Source organism: Buteo buteo, chromosome 26 (assembly GCF_964188355.1).
Source record: "Buteo buteo chromosome 26, bButBut1.hap1.1, whole genome shotgun sequence".
Classification (NCBI taxonomy): Eukaryota; Metazoa; Chordata; class Aves; order Accipitriformes; family Accipitridae; genus Buteo; species Buteo buteo.
The window spans coordinates 2,188,341-2,200,676 of NC_134196.1; the positions used below are offsets into that span (position 1 = coordinate 2,188,341).

General features: G+C 35.7%; 1 protein-coding gene across 4 annotated transcripts in view; it reads right to left on the reverse strand.

Moving 5' to 3' along the window:
• Positions 1 to 12,336, reverse strand: part of SCYL2 (SCY1 like pseudokinase 2) — a 38,794-nt gene that overhangs the window by 20,520 nt on the left and 5,938 nt on the right. For all 4 annotated transcript variants that reach the window (XM_075058187.1, XM_075058184.1, XM_075058186.1 and 1 more), the window contains 5 exons: positions 6,724 to 6,881; positions 2,745 to 2,889; positions 2,002 to 2,151; positions 1,181 to 1,402; positions 188 to 304 (listed from right to left, as the gene is read on the reverse strand). In XM_075058187.1, coding sequence (XP_074914288.1) covers positions 188 to 304; positions 1,181 to 1,402; positions 2,002 to 2,151; positions 2,745 to 2,889; positions 6,724 to 6,881 — 792 coding nt within the window. The remainder of the gene's footprint in view (positions 1 to 187; positions 305 to 1,180; positions 1,403 to 2,001; positions 2,152 to 2,744; positions 2,890 to 6,723; positions 6,882 to 12,336) is intronic.

The following is a 12,336-nucleotide window of genomic DNA, read 5'->3' on the forward strand; positions in this document are numbered from 1 at the left end:
TAAAGGTCAGCATAAGGACAACTTTTGGCATCAACTAACATCATTATTTCCAAAATAGTTTAAAAATATTTAACATTTCAACTAAAATGATTAACAAGGAAAACACTTTAAAATGGCTCTATTGTTTCTACAAATCAAGCACTATTTTCCCTCTTTGCTACGGCTACTGTATTTTCCATGAACTGACCTTAGTCATTTGATCTGCGTCTGGTCTGACTGCTGGAGCTACATTTAAGAGTAGCTTTACATGTTCACGCACCTCCTCTGGTATATTCTGAAGAGTACTGGAGCTTAAACGGCTCAGCTGTGTAAGTAATTTAAGCACATGCACCATGAAGTCAGAAAATCCTGCATATAACTATTTCCAATATACAACAGGACTATACTTTGTCCTCTTGATGGTTTCTCTACCCACACCTTTGATATCCCTCCCTTCTCCCCTTTTATAACCCATTTGCTGTTTCTGATCCCTCAGTCTTCTTTCCATCTCCCAACAGCCTACCTGCTTCAAGTCGCATTCCCCTATTTCTAACTTCTCATTATGTTCAGGTTATCAGAGAACACAAACCCAGTATTTTTAAACAGGTACACGTTATTATCTGAGGTGGTGTCTACACACATCAAAACACAGTAGACACAACTAAGGCAATGGACACCCAAAGAAGTTATGACAAAGGAAACTTGCATAGGAACATATGTTATGTCAGCTGATCCAAGCAACTGCCTTCTGTTAATATGCATAGTCCACAAAAATGTGAAATAGCTGATAGCTGAGTAGATACTAATTGCAATGTCAAGTGATCAAATCACTCTAAACTCAGCCATCTTCAGTGGTCCTACATAGGTCATTCACCGCCTTGTGTTTCACATCGTCCACCCCAACAGGTGGAGTACTTATTCCACAAGATCAGCATTCAACAGGTTTACAGCAAAATCAGGTGAAAAACGAAATCTGTAGTTTATGAAGTTGGTTCATGTAACCTTCTCTACACATATTTTTATTTCCTGTATTTTCATAGGATTCTTTTTTCTTGTTATAAAGATAGCATGCAAGGTGAGATACCATTATCAGATTGTGTTGGAGCACTGGTATTGTGTTCTAATTATTTACATCTATTTTAAAACAGTAACTTTTCAAATATGAAAATCAATGAGTAATAGTCACAAATAGAACAAATACCTGATCCAGCTGTCTACTAAAGCTTTTATAAATATCCTGCTTGTTGACCTCAAAAATTGGTTTCCCTTTATTGAACACTGCATACATAACAGCACCTAGAGAGTACATATCACTGGCTGTCTCACAGCTCACGGAGAGAATATATTCTGGTGCCAGATACTCAGGATTTGGAAGACACAGGGATGGTAAGTTTGGATCCCATTCCTTACACGGGAACTTTGGCTATAAGAGAATTAAAAGAAAGTACATTTATTAGGGATTTTTAAAGAACATTTTAAATAAGAAACTCAAGCAGCAAAAAATAATTAATCCACTCAAATTCAATTATGAATGAAACAGAAACAGGGTAAGGCAAAACTGTTAAGAATCTGTGTCTGCAGCATAGAGTGATTAGCTGAAGTCTGAATATTAGAGTCAGGAAGTGTAATGTAAAATCAAAGTACTGCTGTAAGAGGGAAACTAGCTATGATGGGAATTCATTTTAGGAGGTAGCAGCTAGGCACTGAGTGGATGCAACAGACTAAATTAGGTAGCTTTGCATGTCATCCAACATGCAGGTGAGCGGAAGTGGCACAGGCTTCAGACTCTGTCTGAAACCATCACTAGTCTATTTTGACTCCACTGAGCTGACTCAGGCTCTTTTTCTGTGATGACCAAAGGCAGCACTTCAATCCAGACCTGTGCCATATGTTCAAACTTCCTGCCAACAAAATATAGAGGTGAATATTAAATAAATGACTCCGTACTGAAATGCAAGGTCACGAAACTGGTTTCAGACAAAGATCTGAATTTGAAGTTTAATGACGATAAAGATCTATTACCTCCTGTTCAGATGGATTTGTTGACTGAATACAAAAATCAAACCCCATAATTTTCCATGCTCCACTCTTATTTAAAATTATATTTTCAGGAGTAATATTTCCATGGACCATTTTCACACTGCTATGCAAAAATGACAAGCCTTCAGAAACCTGTTAATAAAGATTATTATTTCAGGTTAAATATTTCCCCAAATATTCTATAAGACATTTACAAAAATTCCGTTCCTGTGGTCACGGTTAAATTGTTATGTTAACTAAGAAACAATTTTTCACTATTTTAGGCTATGTCTTAAAAATTATGTATGAAGGAAACTAAACACAGATAAGTAATCAGCAGATGGGATTACTAATGCCGATTAACTACCACAGCATAAGGACATATGCTTTTCAAAGTTGATCAACATATTCACGAAATAGAATCTGGGAGCTGCTGTTCCTCCACAGAAGGTAAAGAAAAGATTCACATATGGGAGAAACAGCTGTAGTGTAGACATTCATATGAAAAATAAAAATTCATTTGATCTCGTATTTTCCATGTCAGAATAAGCAAAACCAGTAGCAACTTAGACCCTCCCGTGTTCATCCTCTCTTATACTTACAGTGATCAGGGCACTATCATCTCTCACTTCCCAATTATTTGATTTACTATATAGGCAGACAAAACTTTGGCAGTTTACAAACTTTATAAAACAATCATTAATACTAAAAGCACATGAAAATTATAAGGACAACCTGTGTCATACCTGAAGCAAACCATATTTGGTCTCTACATCATAAAGTTTGTATTCTTTGATGTCAGATGGTAAAGGAGAAGGTAGGTTGTCCCAGCTGCCAAGAACATTAGCTAAACTTGCACAGACTGGTTCTGTACAAAATGCCAAACAATCCCTGTAGAGGAAATACATAAAAACATTTCTTGTACATAAATGTAATAAATCTCTTGACTGTGAATAAAGAACCATACAAACATCATATTGTCATTACCAGAGCACTTGGTGCTACCTAAAACCATGTTGTATTTCAGCTTTTGAATTCTTATAAGTAATATAATACTAAAGAGAAATATATAAATATCTGAAGTATTCAAAAATATTAGAATGAAGTTATTTTATTCTCTAACATTCACATACATCACTAATGATGCACACAATGCTTCACAAAAAGTTTTAACAAAACAATGCTTTTCTTGTCCTGATCCAGGAAAACCAAACAAATAATTCTTACTATTATTAAAAATCGTAAAATCAGGCTTTTAGCTGTGCCTAAACCTGACACATCCCTGACTGAAGCAATACTTAATCTGGTCAGACAATAATCAGAAACAAAATTAATAAAATGTAAGGTAGCACCTGAACATTCTTTTACTTTGCAAATGAATAAATAGAAGAGATGCAAACAGAAATACGCTTGTTGTATGAACTGCAGTTTGCACGTGAAGTGACTGGTTTTTTAAATTATTTTATCTATTGTTTTCTTCATGAAAAACTACAGGTCTTGTTTATGCATTTTTGTGTCAAGAGTGTTTGAAAAGCACAGATGAAGCAAACTTATGCACATGAAGTGGACTGGTTGTAACACTGTGCTTCAAAATTTCAAATTTCAAAGTCCTGAAAACAATGTATGTCTCAGTTTCACAAACTTCATGTAACACAGAGTTATTTGTTAAATCCTTCATACTGGTCTGCACAGGCTGGAGGCCCTGGACAGTCATTGCACCTCACTTCTTAATTGTTTTAAAGTTTTTTTGGAGAAACCATTACATGGATGGTATAGCATACATAGCTGGTTTAAGGATGAGTAATTAATGAGAACACTAAATACTGCATCAGTATGAACACAGAAAACTGAGACTGAGTAACAGTAATAAAGACATATTTTTGAATATAAAGTTCTAGGCAAGAAAAAAGAAGCCTAACTTTCTGTTCATCCCATAAAAACATCACAGAAGACACAATGCCTCAGCATGAATCTATCACATAGTTTTTATGTATCTCAATAATTAACAAGCTTGCTCTTTGAAGTAAAGTAAGGCTGTTGAAACACTCAAACCTCTTATTACTCATCTAGATTTTATTTTTACTTTAGTTTTATCCACTGCCTTTCTGAAGGAAAAACAACTGAAAATTAAAATATATTGAAACGCAAGTCCCAACCTGACAGAACTTCCTTGCTACCATTCTGTTAACACCGTCCCTTTTGTGTTTCTATTAACACAACTAGGGCTATAAAACTCATTTCTGTAGTAATCACAAGGAAGAATCAGAGCACAGAAAGACAAAGTCCTACATTTTCAATCTGACTTCAACTTCACCATAGAGCTTATACATTTAGTTACTGTTAAGGCAGAGATGACAAAAAATACCTAGGGAACACTTATTCAGTGGTTTTCATAACATGAACTCTCTGATTGCTGTTTTTTTGAGGGATGGCTTTTTATTTTTTACTTTAGGAGCTAATTAAAATAAGGACCCAAACCAGAGTAACGGAAGGATGGGGCAAATTTAATTAAAGCAACTGAGTATTGCAGAAGCTGAACAGTTCCCTGAATAATATCAAAATGAAATTCAGAGTAACATAATAAAAAGAAAACAAGTTAAAAATAAAAGTGATGGCCAAAAACGCATACGCTTCGGGAAAAACAGCAACAGATGGAATGTCTAGTAAACTAAGTATCTGGGACTCTTCACACTACTACTATTTTTAAAGGGTAGTAAGGACATTATGAGTGAACTTATAATTTGTTTTTTTCATCCTTTTCCCCAATAACTAGTTAAATATAGAATAATATTGCTTATCTGTGCTGTTACAGGAATTCAAGACCAGTTGTAAGTAAATATATTTATATTAACTATTTAGTATAAATAGTTATTCATTATACAAATGTATGTAAAAATGTATACATCATAATATATAGAATATATATATATTTATATTAAATATAATTATATTGAATACCAATAATTTGGAGTAGAAACATTCTATTAATAGTGGAAAAGCTACCTACACACTAGGGTCTGAAAGGTATGGCCTTTTTTTCTGTGTCTACTTCACCTGTGCAGGTACACCAAGTACCCCTTGGACCCACAAAGGAGGAATAAAGGGTGACTTGCAAGCACTTCAACACAACTGTATGTTACTTTGAAGACACAAAAAGGTACAGTCGAGCCAGAAGGAGCCCATGACAGATTTCTTGAAGAATAACTATTCTGGAAAGACCTGCAATTCTAAAGAAATCTTACAGCATGCTTGCACAAGGTGACACACACAAATATTCTAAGCAAACTTTTCTTTTATGAACCCCCTCCAAAAACCGTTATCAGTTTCTGGCACAGCAAGCAACTGGACAGGTTTTGTGCTACTAGTGTTTCTACCAGCAGCTGCGTGTGCTGAGGATGGAAAGAAGAACAACTGGAGCAAAGCATAGGGCATTACTAAAAACTCACAAACGAGAACTCTGACAGAACTACACTGTTTATTTCACTCAAAAGGCTTAAATTCTTCACAAGAACACCAAAGCTTTCTTAACACTCCAAGGAATGAATCTTAGCCTTTTCTTCTGAAGTGCAGAGTTCAGGGAAAAAATAATTACAGATGCAGTTGCTGAGTCAATCAAAATACTGTGACAATTTTAGGAAGAAGCCTGGGGTATACTCAGGGATTCACTTGCACACGGTATGACTGAGATGACCCTAGGCCATTTAGCATGTAATTGTTTATTTACTGTTGTAGACTACTGAGAGCTGTCTTCAATTACCTAATTGATCTTCCTTAAGGCTCTTCTGAGGGGCATACTGAACCATAGGGGCAATGACAGCTTTGAAGCCTTGTTAATGTGAAATGTGTTTAGTGCTGGAGAAAAGATGTATATGAATATGCAAGCGTCATTTAATCCAAGAAATCTTTCCCAAAGAAGGCATCGCAAAGATGAAGAAGCATTCCTACAGTATTCTCAGCTCCTAGAAGCCAGTACAGTTCGAAAAATGCAGGTTAACAGACACAATCAAAAATGCAGACTTTTGAAAAGTAATGTACGTGAACCTTTATTAGGCTACCATTTAGAAAAACTACTTTGGAAAAAAACTTTTCCAAAAAAAGCTTTCTATTTTAACATGAAACCTTCATTTTGTTTGTTAGATTTTAGTGTGCACTTATCAGTACAGTTGAACGATAAATCTGGACGACTAACCCATTATTGTGCCTAGTGACCAACCTTACATAAATCAAATAAGCGCTACAAAAACACACTGAATTTTGTCTCCCTTGATTGACATTTGAGGACCTTTTAAACATGTACGTGGCCACAACACATACAATTTACCAAAAATCTCCAGTCTCACATGCACTAAAGTACATACTTCTCATAAATGGAACAAATGTGTCAACAACCTTTTCAAAGAAAACAATTTTTAAGAGCATTCTTTAAAAGTGAAATTAATTGAACTACCAAATTTTCACACTGTAAGGGTCATGTTTAGCCTTATAACTGCAACTGCACTAAAATCACGCAATAGATTATTAATTAGATTCACACCAGAAATGGATCCTATGGCTTGGGGGGGAAAAAAAAATCTGAGGGTAGGCTGAATACATGAGTATTCTCACATAGGTAAATACAGTAAACTTGAATCTCATCAGATGTATGTGTTGAATGTTCCAGGTATTTTACATCCAATAACAAAACAATGATTAAGAAAGTCTGTTCTCAACTGTACTACAGCTTACCTGGATTCTTCCAATGGATGTTGCACAGTAAGTAGTCGAGGGTGTCGAAGCCTGGTTAGCTGCTGAACACCTCGTTTTAAAGAATCAATAATCTGATCCTTTTCAAATTTTTGATATTTGTCTATTAGCTTCTTATCAAAGACAAAAACAGCCACTTCCTAGAAGTAAGCAACAAAATTCACTCAATATATAACAAAGCCAAAAGCCAAGCCTATACACAATTACATACACACATTTTTTGAATCAACAGTACAATCCCACCAATGCAATAAGTATTTCAAAGTATATTTATACATACATATTGTCCTTAACTTGTCCCAGTCATAATCACCCAGGTTACTATATATAACCTCGGAATATACATTTTAAGAGTCAAGGTACTACTGCTCCTTATGTTACAAACAGTAATATGTAAACTATAACCACTATCTACACAGTGGCAAAGCAGATCCAAATTAATTTTAGCATTAAATATATCAAGTAGTGCTTTATTAAACCAGGCCCTGTCTCAGTGTTCTGCTCCAAACCAGTATGATCTAAATTAAACTAGACATTCATGAAAGATAATTTATAGCTAATAATCAATTAATCTGATCAGACCATTCATATGATAAAACATTTAAGAATTTTTTAATGCTTAAACATGTGTAAAAAGAAGTCCCAGAAATGCAGTAAATGTTAAAAACACAGAAAATAGTTCTTCCAACCAACTTCTGCAAATGGAGTGGGAGAAAATTAAGAAATTTATATGAAACTTTGAAATTACAGAGGTGGATGTGAAGTAAAAAATTAGATTACATCACCGTCTTGGAAGCCATTAAAAAGAAATAAATCAATTGAAGAAAAAAGGAATTAAAAAACTTACAATGAAACAGAGACTTTCTTATACTCCTACAACAGCATTACAAAAAGGTTAGAAACCAGTACAAAATAATATGAAAATGCAGCTTTCAGTCCCCAAAGGAAGTCTATGCTCTTGTATTGCATAGTTTATAACCATTATTCTAATTAAAATCTCACAGGAACAGTTACATTATTAATTTTTTAAAAAAAAGACTTCTAGAAATAGGCTATATAAAAAAAGATATTCAGTCCAATACACAAAAAATTGGGTTATATTTTTTAGCTGGTACCTGTTTCATTAAGCCGTTAGCAGGTTAACGTCTATAACTAACTCAACTCAGTACACTTTTCCTGCTTCTATCCATACCAGCTCCCTGCTCCAGCTCTCAAGTCTAACAGATCAAACATTAACATTGACACAAGGCAGGGAGGAACCAATGACAGGGGATGGAAGATATACACTATACCCACTATTTAAAAAATACACATTTTTCCTGTATGAAGTGTGAACTTATTGAGCAGTATGTGACCAATAACAAAATTTCAAATTAATACAGCAGTTCTGAAAGCAATTCTCTTTAATGACAAGTCAAAAGAATCAGAAAGTGAATATTTAAATCAGATAGTGTAGGACATCAGCTATGGTTTGAATATTTTATGATAGCTATAAATAAGTTCTATTGGTGCTTGCTGCAATCCTGCATCATTTGTTTGAAGTTTGACAGAACTTTTACATATCCAAAATTAGCTCACATATAACTATGTATATGAAATTGTAGTATTCTAAGTATGAAAATGATTGCTATCACATTGATTTTGTAGCCTTAGTTACTGTGGAGTATCAAGAATCAAAGTAATTTGAGCTGTGTGACAACTTGCTTCCAATACCTTCATTTTCACGTAACACATCTCGTACAAGAAGAAAGCATACAGCCATCTCTGCTCATGGACATAAAAATGTTATATGTGTTCAGATATTAATAATTCAAAATACGGCATTCTGAAATTCAATTCCTTAATCAACACTGATTTTTATATGCAGAATGCAATATCAACAGTTTAATATCTTAACCCCCATAAGTCACCAGACATTATTGTACAGAAGAATTATGAGATAGCTGAGTCATGGGCCACAGAACACAGTTTCAATGCACAAAAATTACTGAAACCATACAGTATGCTTGGAAACTTTTAAAAGTGTTCATGGTTTTATGCTGTGTGAACCAAATAACCCTGTCAAATTTTTACTATGAATACATTATTTCTCTTATTCCTTTTCTGTATTACAAGAACTGATATCCAACCCCCAAAAAGAGGGCTAATGACTGTAGCTGATAGGGATTCTATTTCCTGTAACTACTCTGATGGAAACTTACTGAGACGAAAACCTGCAAAGGTTTACATAGTTACTACTTCTTTCCCCAGAAAGCTCTAGGGGAGCTTCCACTTTGTTTTTTTCATTTCATAGGTTTGAAGGAAGAGTAGCTTCCTCCTGCAGGCTACTTGTTACTTAATTCTGCAGTTGTGTCGTAATGCAACTTCATGATATAAAAATAAATTTAACATAAAAAGACTAAAATATATTTTAAAACCCCGACTGCTCTCCACAAAGAAAGTGAGAAAGCAGAGACAAAACAAGCCTTATCTTTAACGACACAAATTTTCATTCATTCTGTGATAGGAAGTATACACACCCAGCTTGACAAGCTCTCGTCCCAGCACAGTAAACTGGTCATGCCTCTACCTGGGTTAGGAAGCATGGACAAGTACGTAGGGGACTAGACTGGCCACTCAAGAGATCTAAGTTTAAAATCTCAGTTCTGTTCACAAACATAAGATAGTCTACCCCTTCTACCTCACCTCCCACATGTTTAAGCCAAGCGCTTTACTTCAAAGTGGGGTTAGGTAAAGCTCAGTGATGACACTGAGACAGCTGTATGTTATGATGTGTACCATGTAAGTGTTTGCCAGGATGAAGACCTTCAAGAAAACACCTGTTGTTAATGCCAAGAATTCAGAACTTTTAACACGAATCACTGAAAAGATCAGTGTTTCAGTTCTACAATGCCTTTGCCAAGGAATTAAACTTCACCTGTGCAAAGAGGAGTAAGCATTGTCCACAACATGCAAGACACAGGACATGGTTTAACTGGGCTATAACAATATTAACTCATCTAGAACACTTTTAGACACTGAACAGAAAAGTGTAAATCAGTTCTCTTTGATTGTGCTTGTGTATTTCAGGAGAATCCTGTTGACCATTGTCCCAAAGACCTGGTATTCACTAATATACCCCTTCATAAAGGTTTTTTATCCTTGTAGTTTTAATCACCAAATGCCCCAATTTCCTTTTCCCAGCTTCTTTGGGCAGTTTTCCTTTGTGCTGGGTCTGGCTGAGATGGAGTTAACTTTCTTTATAGCAGCCCATATGGTGCTGTGTTTTAGATTTGTGATTAAAACGGTGTTGATAACACACCGATGTTTTAGCTGTTGCTGAACAGTCCTTGCACAGGGTCAAGGCTTTCTCTTTTTCCTGCTCTGCCCCACTTTGAGTAGGCTGGGGTTAGGCAGGAGATTGGGATGGGACATGGCCGGGAGAGCCAACCCAAACTGGCCAAAGGGCTATTCCGTATCGTATAACATCATGCTCAGTGGTGAAAACTAGGGCAGAGGAAGAAGAAGGGGGGTTTTGGCTTCCAAGGTGGCTGTTGTTTGGAGACTAGCTTGAGCACCAGTCTGCCTGTGGGATGTGGTGGGCAATTTCCTTTGCTTTGCTTGTTTTTTTCCCACCTTCCTTCACCTATTAAAGTGTCCAGATCTTGACCTATAAGTTTTATTGCTTTTCTTCTTCCTATTTTTCTGCCCCCATCCTGCTGGCAGTGGGGAAGTGAGTGAGTAGCTGAGTGGGTGCTTGGCTGCTGGTCGGGGTCAACCCACCACATCCTCCAAGTCCATTTGCAATCCCGCATTCCTTATGAAACACACACCAGTTTGAAACACACACTGACACTTTAAAATACGTGTCCTTATTTACCCACGTAAACACCTTATAAACCAAAGAGAATGCACAAATTCTGCTCCCATCTTAGCCAATGCAACTGCTAAAAAAAAAAAAGGGGGGGGGGGGGGGGAAGCGGGGAAGAGAGAGAGAGAGAAACAATTCTCCCTAACCAGAAAAAGGCAACCAAGGCATGTCATGCTTTCTCTCCTGCCCCTAAGAGGAAGGCAAGAATTCAGAAACACATCGGGTTCGTGTGTCAAAAAAGATGCAAACAAAACTAGAAAGTATTTCTAAACTGAAGACTCTAAAAGCTGTGGAAATGTAATGAGAATGGAATAGCAATACTGCTTCCTAGTCATCTCATTGCATACTGAGAAAACATGTTAAAAATACCTGTAAAACATTCAAGCACTATAGTGTGGAATGCTACAGAAACTCAAATCCTTCTATTTTGGATAGGGTGGAGTAATAGTGCCAGAGACTAAGCACAGAACAACAAGGAACAAAAAAACCAGCACAAAATATTTAATAACCATCTATCCTGTGAACTGAATGATGTAGTGCTCTCATGGAAAAAAATTAAATGTGATCACATTAAAGACTAAGTTATGAACGTAAAAGCAAAGGAAATTTTAAGGTAGCAGTCACAGTGATTTTAGAAACTTTATGTTTGTTTTCCTTTTCACGCATTTTTTTTAATGAATAATCAAATGTAACTCAATATGCAAACACACAATGTTTTACCAAAGCCTCCCACTGGGCAAAGCAAAATAGTCTCCGAACTAAAATACTGGAAAGCATTCCAGTGTTACTCTGGTCTTTTGCCAGAAAAAGATTTTCCTCCAGCTTTTGGGGGGTTTATTTTCAGAAGCTTGCCAATGTTTTTTTTATAACCCTACTTTCTCATCAGTTTGTTTCAGTCATAAGGTATACAACTATTTCAATTTTAAAATTAATTAGCCTTTAAAGTTTGAATAGTAGGAAGCTTTCATTTCAAAGCTACTGTATGCGCAGCCAAAACAACAGAAAGCTGACTTACCTACCATTAATATATTTAGTGCTACCACAATAACAGCTAAATATAACTACAGTAGTCTTGAAGAGCAAACCATTATCTCCTTAGTTCTGCTAGTTTTTACAACTGAGCTGCCAACAAGAACATTAAGTGACCTTATCCTATCTATTTCTTTACAATCGCACTTTCTAAGTGGAAAAAAGGACAAGTGCCATATTATGCCAGAAAAAAATATAAGTGCAGAAAGACTAAGTTAACAAATCCATGATGAGCAGAAATACATACTGTAAAATTAGCAATGTTACTTCACGTATACACATATAAACAGAAACTGATAAATCTTTCAAACAAACAGCTGCAAATCAGCTATCAAGTAACACCAGACAAACATATGCACACAGGTAAGTAATTTCCTTGCATTCTGTTACATTGTTATTCAGTCACCTACAAAGTAGGCAAAAAAAGACAAGGCACATTAAAAAAAAAAACCCAAAATGTAATCATTCAGACATCCAGGAAAACCAGCAAGGCAGGAACCAGGCGGAACTCTGAAAAGAAGAATAAAATCATACATATCTACTGTTACCAGAGGTGGAATATTTGTAACTGTCCACTGACTTAAAATAGGAACCAAATTAATCTGTATTTGAAATCTTAACTTCAGCTGACCAACTTCTGTAAGACTGCTAACTTCCATTTGTCCTGAGAACAAAGATTTCTGATCAGTTCTACTGCTGTAATGCTAAGCCTCCAA